General features: G+C 41.5%; 1 protein-coding gene across 2 annotated transcripts in view; it reads left to right on the forward strand.

Annotated features, from left to right (window-relative positions):
* igsf21a (immunoglobin superfamily, member 21a) overlaps positions 1-19,032 on the forward strand; it is a gene marked incomplete at both ends in the record, with an annotated part of 169,431 nt that extends 150,399 nt beyond the window's left edge. Inside the window, 5 exons of one of the 2 annotated variants that reach the window (XM_079157019.1) lie at positions 1,480-1,957; positions 7,702-7,802; positions 11,156-11,348; positions 14,193-14,231; positions 18,956-19,032. In XM_079157019.1, coding sequence (XP_079013145.1) covers positions 1,480-1,957; positions 7,702-7,802; positions 11,156-11,348; positions 14,193-14,231; positions 18,956-19,032 — 888 coding nt within the window. The remainder of the gene's footprint in view (positions 1-1,479; positions 1,958-7,701; positions 7,803-11,155; positions 11,349-14,192; positions 14,232-18,955) is intronic. The other variant, XM_079157018.1, reaches the window with a different exon arrangement.
* Between the last annotated feature and the right edge of the window lie 411 nt (positions 19,033-19,443).

A 19,443-nucleotide genomic window follows, 5' to 3' on the forward strand; every position in this document is an offset into this window, starting at 1 on the left:
TATCCTGACTTGTTGATACTCATTGCTGTTTGCCCACTCGAGGCATCGGCCCTAGAGGTGGCACCATATTAAAGCATGCTTCAACCATCTCTTCACAAAAACCTCACACAATGCAGTGAAATGCAGTGTGCACAACTCTTTGATCTTTGGCAAATTGAATTCAAATGACCAAAGGTCCTCAAAAGAACAAAAAAAAAAACTGTTTACAAAACAGCAACACGTCAGGCAGTCACTATATAACCTTATTTCAATGCAAATATTTGGAGGGTATGTGCTGAAATGGGAGTATGAATTCTCTGTCAGGAGATTAGGCGCCCAGAGATGTAAATGACATGGTGAGAAAACACAGCACAAACACATGCTGCTACAGGCCTAACCCAGCACATGAACCAATTCTAAAATCAATTCTTTAAGGCTGCACTAATCAGCACTTTTAAATCTGAATGGGACAACATGTGTAGTGTGAAAGATGTCCCTAGAGACAAAACTCATCCCACTGTGCAGATCACGGAGCATGTTTTATGATTGTTATGCATCCACGTCAACTACAGCCATTGTTGGAGGCGTTATGTTTTGGGGTTGTCCGTCCCTCCGTCCGACTGAAATTTTGAAATTTCTTCTAATTGGACATTAATGTCCACCTGTACTTAAAAAGGAACTGATTGGATTTTAGTGGTTAAAGGTCAATGTGACCTCATGTTTGACCCATTTTCTTGACCGCAATATCTCAGAAATATATTAAGCACATTTCTTCAAATTTGCCACAAAAATCCACCTGGACTCAAGGATCAACTGATTCGATTTTGGAGGGCAAAAGTCAAGGTCACTGACACTTCGCGTCCGTCCCATTGTCATGACATATTGGGAACACCTTGAACTAATTTTGACTCAAGGTTGAATTTATTAGATCTTGGTGGTCAAAGGTCACCATGACCTCACAAGACACGTTTTTGGCTATTACTCAAGAACTCATATGCTGATAATTCTACACGAATGTCTAATGGGATAAAATGATAAAGTGATGCCATTTTGGACAAACATGGATGTAATCTGCAACATAATTGGTTGACGGAGGCATACAACTGCGAGGCAGTAATTCTAGTTTTGGTATTTACCAGGAAAAGTAAAAAAATACCTTTTGAGCACCAAAAGGCAGACAGACAAAGTTAGCAACTAGCTGGTGAACATAGCAGAGCATTTATCTTCTAAAAATGCCAGATTTTTTCCTCAGGAGTCGATAGAGACTAAAACAGAGCTAAAAGAAGCGTGAATATTGGGCTAATGTTGACCAGGTGGCCAGAAACCAGACTTCAAATGAATGCTAATGTTTCTCTTTGTCTGCTGGATGTGCAAACAGGAAACTGTTTGCTCACCCTTTTTTTCTGCTAGAGATTAATGGTCTCTCCATATAGTGTTCCTTTTTGTTTCTCCTCTCTGTCTACTTTTCACTCTAATTCAATACTCCTTGCTCTGCCTTAGGTGTACTTCAAGCGTGATGGCGAGCTGATAGAGGTGATCTCCTACACTCAATCCTCCGGTGAGCAGGGTGGCGGCTCAGCGGGCGTGAGAGGAGCCAGGCCGCTAATCAGCAGGGACCTCGATGACACCAAACTGCAGCGTTCCCTCTCCCTTCTGGACCCCGAAGGGCGGGTGCCCCGTCTGTACACAGAGAGCCCACAGCGTGTCCACACCCAAGGCCAGCAGTCCTATGAGCCCAGCCCTGCGACAGAGGTCATCCCAGAGACGGTGGTGAGCCGGGAGTTCCCCCGCTGGGTGCACAGCACAGACCCTCTCTACTACTTCAGCCACACTAACATCCCCCAGAGTGACGGCTCCGTTGTGGTGCAGGCCCGACTCACCTGGACCCTCAACCCTCAGCTGGATAATGACGCCCTGTTCAGCTGCGAAGTCAAGCACCCAGCCCTGTCCATGCCCATGCAAACAGAGATCACCCTAGGTGGGTAGGATGCAGAGTAGCTAACTTGTCTTTGCATGCTATTCTAATTCCCCTACCACCTTTATGCATCTGTCCTCTATTACTCCACTCAAAACACACACACACACACACACTTTTCTCATTACTTCTCCCTTTTAATCTCCCACTGTCTCCTTGGATCCCCTTGCTGCACTTGGACCCTTTATGTGTCCCTAGCAAATGTTCTCAGAACAACACTGATTTTCATTCCGCGCCACTTAATTGTGTTACAGCTGAGCAGATTGAGAGTTTAGCTGCGAATGCAAAACTCCAAGTGACTGACAGGGCAATTCATCGAGCTGTCTGTTGCTAGATTGAGTTAACTCAGTGCCATTATTGAAAAAGTCAGCCTGAATTAAAGAAGTCAATGAGAATTTCGACACACTGACCAATGTTCTATAATTTGGAAAGAAATCTCAGAGAAGCTGTCCTTCTTCAATGAGCACCTCCCGTAAGCTCTGCAGTGCATAATATTTGTTATAGTTTCATCACTTTATTTCAGGGAGAGAAACACTACAGCAGAGGGATTATTTTTTGGTTCATCTGCAAACTATCAAAGCAAAAGACGCAGCCATGCAGGCACTGAATTCTGAAAACAGGAGTCATACTTTAAGGTAAAATTGAGCATTATGTTTTGATAGTGTGTGATCCAAGAGTAACACATACACACTCATTTTTTTGTAATCTTAAAAACAAAGATGGCTTCCAGTGCATCCAATTAACACTTCAAAGGCAATACGTTGGCATGGTCCTCCTGGAGACAAGCCACACAATCCTGACATGATGATAAACAGAAACATTATCTTCCATTAGATGCTAGCGCTGGTTGAAGGCAGAAAGAGAATCTGAATGAGGAGACTGTGGCTGGCACATATTTGATAGCCGCACTGTGCGTCGCTGTCAGTATTTTATCTCACATCACCACCTTTCATCTAATTAAAAGTATCCCTCTTGCTATGCTGGTGAGCAGCTGTGGTCACTCTGAGCTGACATATAGTAACTGCCATTATCATCTCGAAGTGGAAAGTCTTTAATAGGTTTTAGAAATGAAAAGCAGGGGTTTAAAATCGACCGTAAACAAGGCTTGCCACATCTTTTCTTGCCTTAACTGGGATCCATTATTATAAAGGAAGACTTGACAGAAATGGTCCAAAACACAATCAGTGCATTTGATTGATTTAAGTCAATACTACACAGTAAAACACACTCATGATGTTTTGGAAAGACAAAAAAAAATGCATTCTCATGAAACATTCCATTTTTGCCCTTATTTTAAAGAAGACAATCCTACTGAGCTGTTTACATGGATAATGAAATCAAATGTTTCACTAATATTCTTGTTTACATGCAGCTGTGCATTTTCCGATTAACGTAACCGGTGGCGGACTGCTCGACCGCGCAAACACAGAGTCCCTCTTTCATTCCTTCAACCACTCTGGTTCTGTAAGGACCAGCAATATTTGCTCATATCAAAAAACCTGTTGATATCCAAGACTTTCATAATGTTTAAAAGTACTTCTCCTTCCGACCTGAAATGTGAGCTTTCCTTTTTGCATGCATCTCTGCAAGGAAAAAACCTTATTTAACGCATTCCGAATACGCTGTATACATGTCTAAAGAATGCTAATAAAAACCTGAATAATATCAGCATATCCCAAATGCCTAAATTGCAAAACCTGACCTTAATCAAATTTGGAATATTGTCATATTCTGAATAATAGTGGAGTATTAGTCTGCATGCAAACAGTCACTGAGGACTCCTTGAATCTGAATTTGGATCATGGCAGATAATCTTGTTGCAGCAGGTTGAACTATCCATTAGTCCAGCTTTCTGTTCATAGTGCACTCACATATTGCTGCTTGAGAAAAAAAAAAGATTTGGGATAATTTTCAGTTCTTCCCTTTTCGTTTGCCAAGACGTTTTTCTGCCAGAATCTATAGACATATCTGGGTAAATAGGGTGAATCTACAGGGTCTCAATTAGTGAGGAAGGGACACTCCTTTCTGTTGTACCTTTTGAATTAGTTTTCAGTTCAGACTGACGAGAGAAGTTTACTTTTTAAGATGGAAATCTAGAGCAGAACAGCTCAAAGAACTAGGCTAGCATTATGCTATATTTCTGTTTCTTATAGTCAACAAACCCCATGAAAAGATCAAAACCCTACTCTGTCAATGACACTTAGCCTCAAACCCTTTGGTTCCTGCTGAGACATAAATGTAAAAAAATGCTTCACACATATTTATTTTGAAGAAAGATTGGGTATTTTTCAGAAGAAGATAGTGTATTTGCGAGTATTTTCAGCTGCATGATAATAATACACATTAGTACTAGTGAGACCATTTTACCCATTGCAACAGTGTGACCTGTTGTGTTTTACTAGTTTTACACACTACTTGCTAGCATGATATAATATATTGTTGGTTTTGGTCTTTTCATAAAATGTATGGATCTTAAGTCTAATATAAAATATTGCCTGCCTTATCCTTTAAACCACTTATTTATATCTAAGCTCAGGAGAGGGTACATTGTCGAAAAAATCTGTATCACTTTTTCCCAATGGGAATATCTCATACCAGAAAATTGTCATTTAAAAAGTAATAACTGTCGCCGTCGTGTCCCAAGTAGATTGAAATAGTACATCACATGCAAGATGGAGACAGCTGCATCAGTTGAAGGTATAATGACATGAGCTGTCTGCTCCAGACAAAGTATTGCAGGAAGGATTCTAACAGCTCTTTGCCTTTTTCACATGTTGGTGATAAAACAGATGACACACCCTGAGGGGAATGGGTCCTGTGAAACTCTTGCTAAATGTCAAACACGCTAATATTTTGACAAGCAGTTGTCTCTGCTGTGTTTGAAGGCATTCATTTATCATTACCTTTGTTCTTTTACAGAGATGAAAGTAACACGTACAGAAAAGAGAACAGAAAATGTATGTTTGTTGATTCTAATTAGAGCACACTTGAAATTCAGAGCGTTCGCAGACCTGCTTTGGGCTTGATCCATTTTGGAATGGAATAGTGCATAAAAAGGTGATGTGGTTGTAATTTAGGTCAGAGGTTATGCACAATGGAATTTTTATTTGGCTCATATCTTGTTGTTTTTAGAGTTTTTGAGCATTGTTTAACTCTAATTGAATGTAACTGTAAAACAGCTCGCGAAAGATTCCCATCACATGCCTTATTCCTTTTTTTTTTTTAAATCAAGCCATAGTTGGATAATTGCACTCTTAGTTCTCTCAGGTGTGTTTGGTCAGGAAATGAAAAGGAGGTATTTGCAGTGCCCATAAGTAATAAATCTTTCAGAGATTTAATATTGCCACATGAGACGAAGTGACAGTCTGCAAATCAACCAATGTTGTATTTTACTTCATGAATATTCACGAATGGCTCCGTGCTCATCATACAAATGGACCTGAACCTCGCGCCGGGCCATGGGGGTTAGAAGAAAAAGTGCTACACCTCTATGAAATCACAAGACTGGATTGTATTCAGGAACACAGTGCATCTTAATATTTGAAAGCAATCCTCGGCTTTGGATTTAGATGAGCTAAGGTGTTTATTATTCAATATCATTAGACAAGTAGTGGAATTCATTTTTTCTCATTTCATGCACTGTACAGCAGCGGGAAGGGATCCAGGCTTCCTCACATCTCCCAGTCACTGCTTTGCCAGACCGTGATAATCAAAAAGCAGATGCTCAGTTTCAGGAAGATGTCTGTGTGATGTGTGTGTGTGTGGATATTTGTATATAAATGTGTGTCTGTGTCTTTGTCTGTTTGCCCGCATGTGCATTGTTATTATCTGTTCCTAGTATGTTGTTTGTGTCCATGTTCACCTGAAGCTCCGTTCCACATTCATCAGTTTGTCTTATCTCCTTGCTTTGGGTCACCTAGTCTATCTGTGAAAGACATTACACAGTGCCGGATTTGCCCCGATAGAGCGATCCAGCAGTCAGTCAGGCCTTTTAAATTCGGCTGCATGCCTCTCCAGCTTCTCTTTTTCTACTGTTTAGGTCTGTTGTGCAGCTGGGCAGACCTGTTGATGTCTTAGCTTGGTAAAGTACACCTGATGGATCGTGCGCAGTTGTTTTTCTGGATGGTATGTTTATTCTCTGAACCGTCCTGAAGTGATAACAGTTCCTTTTTGCGAACTGAAGAAGTTGATTGCTTAGCTGGCGGTGTCGTGGGGCCCCGGCTCATTTCCCGTGCGAAGCCCTGGCCCTCAGAGAGCGGCTGTGTTATATCCATCACGCTGCATGCTGCCCTAATCAAAAGGTGGTGACGTAGGATGCCAACTGTCACCATTGGAGCAAATCCCAGAAATCAACCATCATCTTCCCCGACCATATGCCTTGCAAGCTCTATGTGACGCCATGACACCAGTATTTAAAAATACCCTTCCGTCAGTGTGTGGGCAGTGAAAAGATAGTGCTTCACACCGCCATGCCAACACTAGCCTGTGAAATGCCATCCATCTTCAGCATGAGATGGAACACTTAGCCATGTCAAACGGCTCTCATGATGTCGGCGGTTGGGTTGCCAGTAAACATAAATGCGTGAATGTTTTTCCTTTTAATCTTCAAAATAAAGCTACTAATTCCATTGATTTCTTCTCAGACTTTGCACCGGCTTGGACTTCTATGCACTGACTTTCTGGACAAATTGACCAGTTTACGCAGGAGAACAAGTTGTCTAGAAGTGCTACAATCTTTCCAAAATTTGAATATCTGCTCTTTCCATTTGTTTGATAAAGGGATCGTGATAAACACTGCATGGACAATGCCACATGCTCAATCCTATTTCAGATATGACAGTGCAACTCCTAATCCATTAGTATGAAGCAGGCTTGTAGTCAATGGCTGCCAAAAGGCTGTGCTTCATTAACCACAGTGGACACTTTGTTGCCAGATTAATAGCCAAATACTGAGGTCATTTGTCTGTTTATTTATTTATCCTTTAGTTTCCCTCATCAAAGGAAACAAGCACCAAGTGTGATTTATACCGAGAGTTCAAATCAAATTAATTAAAGAAGTCCTGGGGTGGACTTGTACAGGGGTTATTGATAGGATGGCCTTAGCTTGAGTCTCATTTCATGTGCTGCTCATTTCTTTTGTCTAACATATGGAACTGCACTGCGTTGGGAGCCGTTAGCTTTAGCGGGATTGTTAATCATCCCAAATCGTGCAGAACCTGCTTATGTGGGCAGTTATCTGTGCAGTTTAGCTGTAATGAAATAACGTACCTTTTTACAACACCATGCAAATCACTCATTTTATCTCGACACTACATACACAGGACAATCACCGGCCCCTCACAACCTCAGAATATTAGAATATGCCTGCTCCCTCTGCTGCTTGCGCCCCATTGTTTTAGATGGTCCAAATGAAAGCCATCTGGGGGCTACTGTTCACACCAAGACAAGGGAATTAGCTCCCTGAGTGTCCCTTATCTCACTGCCTCCACACTCCACCCGGTGCACTCCCATTCTCCTCTAGTAATGAGTATCTACCCAATTTAGTTCTTTTTCTCTCCAAGGGGAATAAATCCAGCACAGTCCTTTGGATGAAAAACCTGCAGGTCCCTCGCCTCCCGCCCCGTGACCTTAATTGACAGGAAATTGTATTTGTCTCCCTCCCACTGTGACAAAACAGGTGTCCGGCAGGATTTGCTCTCCATGCTCAGTACAATGACCTTCTTCTTCGTCTCTTTTTCTCTTTTCAGCTGCTCCTAAGGGCCCTAAACTCTTCATGTCCCCTACTAGAGCTAAGGTAGGGGACACGGTGCGCATCACTGTGCAAGGATTCCAGGTAGGATCGCCTGGGGTAAGTGCATGGGGTTTTAAGAAAATGGATGTTGAAACTTGTGTATATGTGTTTGTTCTTCTGGAGTGACAGATCTGTTGGGCATTGACATATTTCCCTCCTCTCTTTTCAAATATGCATTTTGTCAAAAGTTGGACTCACATTTTAACATTTGGGTTTGAGTGTACAGAATACAAAATATTACATTTGTTTAAGGCTGTTTTGTATTTGTGTTCATTAAAGCCTTAGATAACGAAAATCTTTTTTGTGTATGAATGACTGAAGTCTATCTGATGTCCATGTCTATCAGTCTTAGCCAGCAGGCAGCCATGCTGTGCTAGTCAGTGTAATTGTTGCTGCTTTCAGACTTCTTGCTTCATAATCCCAAAGAAAGAGCTCACGGTTCCAGCAAAGAGATTGTTTTGTGCCACTGTCATCCCCTGCCAAAATAGACCGTGTCCCCAGTGTGAAAGGCCTGTGGATGGTTCTGATCTCTTTGATGGGAATGACACATTGAAGGCAGGCTAGGGATAGTTCTAATCCTGATATAGGACCTGCTAATGGTCCAAAGCACAAATCGCCTTTGTTACTTCTTGATCACTGCTTCAGGAATCTCTAGGAATCATAAGCCAGATGTGTTGTTTGATTTTATTTCACTCTTCAGAGACATTTCCATGTAAAATGAATGTTCGGAATTGTTTTTGGTTTAGTGCGCCAAGCTATTGAATGCACAGATTTGTACATGTGTCTGCCCAATGACCTCTGAATTCTTTTTAAGTTTTTTTCTTTGAACAGTGTTGTGATTGGTTATTACAAACAGGCTTGACTATGGCATACAGCCAGTCGGGCCCTTCAGCAGCATAGGCATCAGTGCATGCAGACTGATCAGAAAGCAAATTTCCCTTATCCTTCACTGGAACTATCAGCTTTAGGGTTTCACAAGTAGATAAGATTGTGTGTCAAGACTGATAATTTTGCCTCCTGCTTTTCTGATAAAATAAGATGCCAGTTTCCCCTCTGGTTTATTGTTTTAGAAATATATTATGGATGATCATCCTACAGCCTGGTTTTTACTTTAACTGCCTTCCTGATATTGCTTTATGTGCGAGATTAAATCGGACATTGAGGGTTTAAGCAGCACAGTGCACAGACCTTTTTTATTTGGACTCAAAGTTATGCGACAGCAAGGTTTTACTTAAACCCTTTTCGTGTTTGCTTGTTTTTTTCTTAATGTGACCTTTTCCTTAGAGCCCGACTCAATCTACTAACTCATTTAACCCTCGGTTATGATTCACGCAGAGGCCTTTGAGAACTGTTTTATTAGCTTTTCTTTTGAAAGGTTAGACAATTCACAACTACTTCAGTAGGTCACTACAAGCCGTCAAGGGCACTTTTACAACAAGTATGATAAGAGCGGTTTATCTGAACTCTTAAGTGTTTTGTTTGTTTGAGCATGTGAGATGGTATTATTTGAACTTGGGTGCAAATGACGTGAACAAATTGACGGACACTACTAGGATTCCAAAATGGGCACTTTATGAGTCAACGGAGAGCGATGTTGACATCTGATAGTCAGCGGTTGTGCTTGTGGTGTAAAAACGACAAAGGAAGGGCAAACTACAGTGATATTCATACTTTTTCTTCATGCACTCTTAACTGATATGAACAGAGTTTAGATAAAGTTGCATATGCTGGATTTGTTGGGTTTGCTTTGATTCACTATACAGTGATAGCAGTTATAGCACTTGAAGGATTCTACTCCTACTTCATTCACTATGTTTGTCACAAAATATGGGGTCATATTGTTAATTTCTCAAAACATCGCTGAGGTCGTCAAATCTCTTAAATTAGGAATTTAATCAGGAATTTGATCCGTCCTTTTGTCTTGCCATATGTCAAGTACTTCTGATATCTCAGTGAGGTGCTATTTCCTTTAGTGTAAGGAGTGCTGGAAACCCCTCTCTGCACTGAATGCCTCTTTTTTTACTTCAAGAGTGTATTAGATGAATGGAAGAGAAGAAATGTTGCGTGTATCTGTATACTGTTTGTGTGCATGCACTTGTGTGTATGTGGGGGGGGGGGGGGGGGGGAATACTCCTATATACCTATCCAACAGTGGACCTTTTGTCATTACACATTCACCAACAGTGGCCCAGCGAGCCAACAGGGAGCATTTTGGAGGTCCACTATTGGCGGTGCTTTGAGTCCTTTTAAAATCATGTCTAAACTCCTCTGGTGAATTGATTTACATTTTGTCCGAGAGGGGACTTGCAGGTGTGTGAGTTTATATTCAGCACTGCCCCTGCAGACCAGAGCCGGTATTTCAAAAGACTAAACTTGCATTTTATTCTTCACATTCTCCATAGGTCACATTGTTTTTTTCACACTCTGCATAGTGTGAACGACTTTCAGCCCAAGGCAGGGTTTCAGACTTAACTGGGTATATTAAACTGGCTACAAGGAACCATTTTTTTAAATAATTTGTTCGGAAGTAATTTACTAGTTTAAGATTCACACTGTATTCAAATAAAGGGCTACCCATAAGAGAGGGAAATAAAAAGTATTGTAAAATCTAAAAGGGTCAGGATAAAGTTAGAAATAAAATGGGCAGTAGTATGGTCATTTCTTTTCATTTAAATGAATCACTCAAAACACATTTAACATCAGACTATTACTTGACATTCAAAATGTTTCAGTCCCAAAATGTATATTTCTATTTAGGACATTAATACTCATTTGTAATATGGCCTTCACATCACCATCAAAGATTTTCAGAGCATTTTCTCTTGGCAATTTCATTATGAAGCACTTGCATATACATTTTTTGTTTTTCTTATTTATCTAATGACCAAAAATAGTGTTCCACACTTGGTCAGTGTAGGATTATGGTGCACTTTTTGTATTGTAGAAGTGTGTGTGTCACACATCAATAGGGGCTCAAACCACCGATCCTCTGATTGAAGGACGACCTTGCTCTCCACTTAGCCACAGTCAGCCATATAACATATTGTAAGAATAGTACAAGAGATTCACCCACTTCCTGTGTCCTCTTATTATCCATGAAAATATCAACCCACTAATATGAATGAAATACTGCTTTTTGAAGAGTTATCATTTTAAATGGGGGGGTTGTTCTCTGGAGGGCTCAACAATGTGAGGAGAAAAAAAAACTGTTGTAAAGTGAAGTGTTGATCATTAATGCATGTTGTTAACTTGCCATTGCATTAGGGGGAATTGGTGCTTGTATTATTCATGTATCCTTTGCTGTTAATCTCTTGGCTGACACTCAGACTTTCTCTGCACAACCCTTCTCTCTTCTTTCCTTTCTCCTCCTTTGTCTCTCTCCATCCCATGTGGGTGCTGGGTGTTGATAGAATGAGGTGTTCCCCGAGCCTCTCTTCACCTGGACGCGAGTGGGGGGCCGCCTGCTTGATGGCAGCACCGAGCGAGATGGGAAGGAGCTGATTCTGGAGAGAGTGCCAGCCGAGCTCAACGGCTCCATGTATCGCTGCACGGCCCAGAATCCTCTGGGGTCCACAGATACGCACACTCGCCTCATAGTCTTTGGTATGTACGCTAAATTCAGAAACATGCACTGGCCCTGTTCCTGAGTGGCTACTACACTAGCAGTTAAACTGAAATCACATTTAAGTTTGATTAATTATGTAGAAGACGATGAATATGAAAGATTTTTTTTTTTTTGTGACTGCACAACTTGGGTCCTTAAGAATTATCTCGAACACTTACACAATCACACACTTAAATGTCACAGAAAACTACATGATTCTACAAAATTCCTTTTAATGTATCTACAGTATCTTTGAAAAATTCTTCAGAGATTTATGTGACCACTTTTATGTATAAATCATTAATGCAGCTAAGTGTGTGATTAATAAGAGATTGTATTCCTAATTGGCTCAACAACATTCTTTTTAAGGCTGCACTTAGTGAGGATAACTATTCTCTGGCAAGGGATTTAGTCACTATTATGTCGATGGCATGTCTTGTACTGCTTTCACTTAAACACTAACGGCCAACAGCGGCATCAAAGGCCCATGATGAAATCAAAGGACCTTTGTTGATGACAGTGTTAGGAAAGCACTTTGTTCAATGGCCAAACCGAGATAACCTGTTCATTGGAAGCTGGAAGTAGTTTTTTTATTGGTGATGATGTCGAAGCTGGATTGCACACATGCTCTATTATATATGTGTGTCTTGCTCCTCGGGATCTATTTACTGTGGACACTCTGAGAAAATCTGGGATGTGACTTTCTGAGCCTCATCAGAAAGCTCTATCAATGTAGGGAGTCTTAATTCTTAGTTCTACTCTAGCTAAATGGCTTTTTTCGACAGAAATTGTGACGGCAATTTGATGTGTTTGTGTCCTGTGTGAATAAGTCCCAGAGTCACTTTTCCATAAAAGTCCTATTGTCAATGACACATGAATTCAGTCTGATTTGAAAGACTTCACATTAATGTAAAGGTTGGAGCCCACAGCGTTACACATTCAGATATGATTTGTATAAATACGGCATCAGAGTTCTTTATTCTATCTAATGAAACATAATAGTGAAGAGAAAGTCGAGTGAAAAACAGGGAGGAGCATCCCTTGCACTCACAATGATAATTAATTAAGGCTTCAACTACAAAACAAGTTATAAAATCCATCATTGATGCAGCTCGTAGAAGAACTGACATCACTTCCTTCTTGATGTCATTATCTTCCACCATTATCACTGATGCATACCAGATGCAAAATATCAGGCAAGCATTGCAGCTCTATCCAGAAGGGCTCTGTGATATTGGAATAGAGCATTACCAAACATTCATCCAACAGAGACATGCGTTTGAAGGCCCGGAAAATGATGCTATAGATAGATAAAGACAGCAATATTATACATTCCATAGCTGAAAAGTGCTTTTGACACACCATATGAAGCCAAGTCTTGTAAGAGAAACAGGAGAAATACTTTTGTTCAATATGAAGAAATGTGACTTGCATGTAGACGCATGCACTTCAGCCATGAAGTGCCCAATTAACGTAAATCAGGTCGAAACCATTTTCGTACTTCATTGAGACTGAAACTAAGAATATTGTCTCCATCTTCTTTTCTTTCTCTTTTTTTTTAAGTCTTCCGCATGAAACACTCCCATGAACAGGTTTTAAAGTATGTCACAAATGTACAAATTAGTGGGCGGGCCGAATAACAACCCGCTTTAAGGGGAAAGTGCTACTTTAGGGAGGCGTTACCTTGGGAGGCGTTTTGCTAGGAAGAGCACTAATGTCTATTTAACACCCTGATGCACCCTCAGGTGTCATCGACTACGTGCCTAGTATGGCCCAGCTGTCTGCCTGCTCCTTGTAGATTGCTTCCACTCACGCTTAGGGGAAGTAAATGGTGATTAAGTGACCTTGGCACCATCCCCTGTGGCCTTGAGATGAGACACTTCTCTCTCTGCCGGGGGCGAAGCGAAATAAGTATTTGGGTGCTCCGCTCGCTTGGCAAAGTGTTCAATATAAATCATCAGGAATAATAGAGTATAATGACGGATTGGTATCGAGACTACACTGACGACAAGCAGCAATCACGTCCTGATGTACGTCTTTAGCCACCCTGAGTGATAATACCCTCTGAGATTACTGTGAAGTGAGTCAGCACTGAGGAGCCGACACACACACCAACCAAACTGCACACACATGCAGATATGTATGCTTATGCAAACAGGGGCAAGCAAACACGAGTGTGGATATGCAGACTGCACACACTAATTTCCCTGTGCCTCTCAGAGGAGCGGCTGTGTTAATGTGGTTGCAGTGAGACCAGAAGAGCTTCACACCGTGCTGTATCTGTAGCGTCCGCCTGCTCATATGTGAAGTCAAAAAATAGCTCACAAAGTAGAATTTAGGCGTGTTGCTAATACTCTGCAAACCCTCCTGCTTCTTGCTTTGCAATTACTTTATCCCTCCGAGAACTGAAAATACATTGTCAGAGTGTATTGTGCAGGGTAGACGTCGGCACTGTTTATTAAAGGTGGAGTCAATTTCTCCAAACCTCTTTCCCAGACTGTCTGGCCACGTTTGTAGTTGCCTGCTCTCACTGCTACTAAAAGTGTCCTGGTTGTTCCAGTGCTCTGTGCTCCCACTTCCATTAACAGGCCCAGTGTTTCTCTCTGGGGATGTTCCATTTAACACGTGCTTCAGAAACGTTGGAGTTCAGCGTCATTAGAAAGCCACTATCTCTGTCACTCATGACTTATTATTAATTTTCATCTTACTCTGTATTTCTCCGTCTCGTGCTCATTATCCTCTTATTAAATCCTCCCTTCATTCACTGAGCCACTGAGTCTCTCAGTAATGGCTACATCTTCTGGTCATCTCACAATTGATCTTTTTGTCTTTCTTTCCAACAGAAAATCCAAGCATGATGAAAAACACACAGAATCAGAACAGTAAGTATGTCACGACTAGCTCTGAGTGTGTGTTTCATGAGCCCCGTGATTCTCGCTGTATCGCTTGATTGTCATATTTTCAGAGATGCTGTTTGTAATGGGAGAACAAAATGTGACAGTGCGGCCTGTTCGCTCAGAAAGAAAATGTGGGCAAGAATGTGGCACTGATCAGAGAAGCAAATTCTCCCTGACACTGTGGTTTCAACATTACAAGTATTGAAAGGTGGATGTTGATTCTCATTCTGTCCTGAATGCCTTTTCCCAGATAGACTGCGAGACGAGTGATTCCGTCAAGATTAATCTTCGGCGATGTTCAGCAGCGGCAAGCGACAAGCCTCTCCCAATGACTAACCGAGCCTGTCACTTTTGGTTGAGTGTCAGATTATTGGTGTTTCATGTGTGCAGTAGTGGCTCATTTGCGGCTTCTGAGATTATCATATGTAAAGATGAGGGATTGTCAGGAGAAGCCGCAGGGCTGTGACAACAACCTTTCCATCTCTCCCTTTTTTCCGCCACTCCCTCTCTCTTTCTCTTTCAGTCTCTCCGCCTGTCTCTCCTCTCCTCCACTTTGACTTTTCATGCTCACTTTCTGTCTCCCAATGCAAACCTCTCTTTCCTTTTCATTCATTTCTGGTTGCTCTTTTTTCACCACCCTTATTTCCCTCACTTCTTCTTCAAGTCTCTTTGCCTTCCATCATATTTATAATTCTTACTTTTCCTCTTCAGCCTACTTTACAATCTCTGATTTGGATGCATGCACACACACCTTATGGTCAGTGCAGATTATGCTGTAATGTAAAAAAAAGAACCAATTCTGGCTAAACGGACACATTTGGAAGTAACCAAGACTGAAATGAGAGTGGCCACTCTACAGAAATATCAATCAGAGTTTAGATGGTCTGAGAAAAACTAAATTAACCATAAGAGGAGGCTCTACAACAGCTCATGTATACGTTTATATAAGCAAGCTTCATTTCCACCAAGCTCGATAAATGGCTATAAAGTAGAAGCATGTCTTGGTCAGTCCACCTACGTATGCATTTATTAATTATTAATGAAAGAAAGCTCAATGTTTCTTTGTAAAATACATCAACGATGTGCACTAAATGCAGATTGTTACTTATGTGTCATGCAGCAATTAAACACCAGAATTGTAATAGTTTTTGTGCTGTTGTTGATGAACTGGTATAGTTTCATAGTGCATAATCCCCTGTGCACGTATGTGACGCCCATGTTTGTCCCAGCATACAGTGTGAACAGCTTCCCAAGCAGATGGCATGCGAGCTGTCTTTAAGCCGAGCCGCCCCAGTCAGAGGAGATATGAACAGTCTCGTAGTCTGACATTGGCTTCACTCTTTTTATCGCTTTTCCTGCTTCCTACTCCAAAAAAAACCATCTTATCATGTGTCTCCCGTCCTCCCCCACACTCTAGTTATCTGTCCCTCTTCCTTCTGCTTCTTGTTTTCCGCCTCTCTCTTTCCCCACCTTGCCTGCTAGTCGTATCGTTGAGATGCAAATCTGAAAATGCAAATGCTATGGTAAGCGCGGAAGCAGGTGTGTCACAGCAAGGACAGAATCAGGTCAGCATGGACGCGCAGACATGCCTTGCATGCAAGTCAAATTGGTGTACAACATGGCCCCAAGAGGTCACCCCACACGTGCCTGATCGCATAATGGCTGAATAGCCAACCTCTCGGCTGGTGCGAGTAGGGAAGGGCCACGCATGTCAGTTAGTCAGGGCCGCAGCAGACGAGAAAACTATGCTCCCCATGAGGGGTTGTATTCATTCATCTTTGTCAGAATTCCTCTCTCCCGGACAACTTGTCATGCTGCACTGTATGGCAATGAACTGAATTCAAGACTTGAGTGAAATTGAGGACTAGAATGTGACATGTTTTCTGCCGCATAGTAATGTACCTGCCAGCCGAGGCTGGTGGAAGTATCAAAGGTTTGGGGTTGTGACGTTATTGGGGGCACAGTGCATCATCTTGGCTGAGACACGGTCGTGCAATCACAAAAAGAAATTGATTCCAACAAACAAAGTCTCAACTTCTGGACTTTCCATACATTGACCCAAAAATAACTAATAAATAATACAAGCCAGGAGCGATAATCAAGTGATCACATCTGTCATTATTAATAGCGCCAAATCCTCTTACAGAACAGAGGTCAGATCAGAGTCAGGAACCAGACTGGTAGGAGTGCAAACAGATGTGTCATAGCCGTGGCTAACTTTTCACACGCAAAAGGAAAGTGTTGTGTTTTCAGCCGGCATTTTAGGTCCAGCTACTGAGGAAGAGACATCCTTTGTTAAAAAGAGCACGTTGCCTCTGAAATGAGTCCCAGTTCAAATTCAGGTTGGCAGAAATGCACTGAGGTCTGAGCCAAAACTGAAGGTAAACAGATGGCTGGGCGACTTGCATCTATGATTGTATACTGGAAGGGGACCTCAGATGATGATCTTGTGGTTGGATGAGCCCATTACAGAATGAGATGAAGTACTTATTGAGAAGATCCAGTTGTTGTTTTTTTTGTTTCGTCAGACTGGAGTGGAATATGCTATGTATGACATGTCAGATTATGGAGTTCTATGGAGATTTACGTTTATTACGGAGTCAATAATAAACAATCCCAACAAACATCCAAATTCCAAAGCCTGGTCACACTCTCAGGGGTGTCAAATACAGATGCTTAGGCAGTGTCCCTCGGCCTTGATACGACCCTTTAGCGCCTGTATGAGACGTACATGGTATAAGAACAGGAAAGTCCATAAAGCCTGTGAATGGGTCAAACAAAGACAGGATGTTTACTCAGCAGACCGGCATTTCGTGTTCCGTGTGAAACGGAAAGTTGAGGGATTTTTTACTGATTGGGTTATGTCACATGACGTTACGCAACAAAGTTGTGTTTCAACCATGATGTTTTTTGTCATCCTAACTAAAGAGCTTTCTTACCGTAACCTAACCTTAACCACATTTTTACAATGTTTACTATGCACAAAGCTTCTGCTTCAAGATACGACGCAAATAGATCCTGGGGGCTTCTGCCCGAGCAGCAAAATATGAACAGGAGGGAAGAGATCCTGTTGTTTTATGATCCAATTAATAATTCAATCAGTGTTTCTCAGGGAAAAATATTTTACTTACAAGACTGAATTACAGGGTCTAACCACTACCAGATCCAAATTTAACTCTACTGAGTCAGGCCCACACTTACCTCGTCCCAATCTTGGCACAATCCGAACAAACGATTGGTTATATTTTGTCACATGTCACAACTTTCCTCCCACAGAAGCTCCAGTTTCACAGTCCTCCTATGTAAATTGTCCACGAGGGAGCTACAGAAAACAATAGATGCATAAAGCTGCTGTCTCTGTTCTCATTCTGTAATCTAGTATGCCTGCTGTGGGCCTTAGAACAACAAAGTCCAAAGCATAAAAAAAATCGGTCCATTTTTATCTGAGGATTCTTCAAATATTGGGAAAGAAAAGGCATCTTTGTGTTCGTCGAAACGGCACCAAAGGTAACGTGGGGATATCTCTGGGTGTAGTGGTATCCCTATAGACATCGACATTCTCCCAGATCCATATTCTTCATATATATTTACAATATATCTATATTTTTGTCAAACTGATTGTCCATGATTGTATTATGTTAGTCTATTCTGCACACCCATCATCTATTGCGTGTCTGTCCGTCCTGGAACAGGGATCTTTTTTCGTAATCTGTATTCAGAGTCTAAGGATAGAGGGTGATGCATGCTGTACATTCTGTAAAGTCCTTTGAGCCAATGTATGATATTGGGCATTGACGTGATTGTTTATTATTATTGTGTACTTCAAAGAACCCCATAGAGGAAAAAATTCCAATATGCAATGCATACAAAGAAAGGTTGTATCATTATCCTCTAAGAGCATCACTATCATCAAGTCACCACGCCTCTCGTCCACGAAACAAGTGGGACCTCAAGTGACAGTGACAAGCTGAGATCTGTTTATGTGATACATTTTTCTTATATTTGATTGTAGCATAGAGTTGTTCAGGGGCTTTAGAAATATCTTTAAAATGAATAAATATTTCCCACAACATGGCCATTTTAACAACTAGTTTTACCAGTGCATTCAGCAGTAAGCACACACTGTTTATAAGAAGTGGACCTATTGGGCGTGACGTCACCCGTTGGTTTGTGGACTGGGGTTTTGAAGCGTTTCAACATTTTGGCCGTTGCCATCTTGGTTGTGAACAAAAAGTGACCATATTTGGACTGCGGAGAATTGACACCGTGGTAGAGCAGCCGTATACGGCTCTAGTAGCACCCCGTCCATCACAAAGTAGCCACGCCCTAAAACATACTTTGCTTTATCATCTATTTTACTCTAAATGGGACCATAATATAGAACATGAACATCATGCTGTATTGAAGAAGACTTGAAACTAGCTATTGAGACCATAAACTCATGTTCACAATGTTTACTGAGGTGTTAAGTGTAAAGTAGGGTCATTTTCTCATAGACTTCTATACAATCAGACTTATTTTTGCAACTGGATGAGTCGCCCCCTGCTGGCAACGAATCACGGTCATTGAATTTGAACAGGGTTACTACGAGTCATGAAAATTGGGAATAATAGATTAAAACACTGTTTTGGAAATATGATTTGCTGATTGATGAAAAGAAGAATGGGGAAGTGTGTCTCTGTCTTATTGACTGTTTCTTTGATTTGTAGATGGAGCTTCACGCGTGGACATGCTCGGGCTAACGTGGATGGCACTTGTCCTCACAGTGACAGTGGAACTGACGTGAAACCTCTCATCCGAGACATTCTCACGCTGACACGTACACACACACATACTTGCCCTTCTTACACAACATCCACACATGCACACAGAAATTGACACACACACACACACACACACACACACACACTTTCCACATACCCTGCAAGCCTTCTCCAGTCATCAACAGGCTCTCCATGCGTCAGTCGATCAGGAAACAGTGCCATCTCAGGATGGTGCTCCACTGTTTTTTTTTTGTTTTTTTTGTAATGAAATAATAACCAAGATAATGATATCAAAAGAACAACGTGATGAACATGACAATAACCACCCCCTATATAGCCCTGCCCATTTACACCCTTTTTTGTTTCCTGTCCCACGTCTGCCTGTTGATCAATAAAATCTGATGAGTTGAAATGGAAAAAGAAAAAAAAAAGCA

The sequence above is a fragment of the Pholis gunnellus genome (assembly GCF_910591455.1).
Source record: "Pholis gunnellus genome assembly, chromosome: 3".
Classification (NCBI taxonomy): domain Eukaryota; kingdom Metazoa; phylum Chordata; class Actinopteri; order Perciformes; family Pholidae; genus Pholis; species Pholis gunnellus.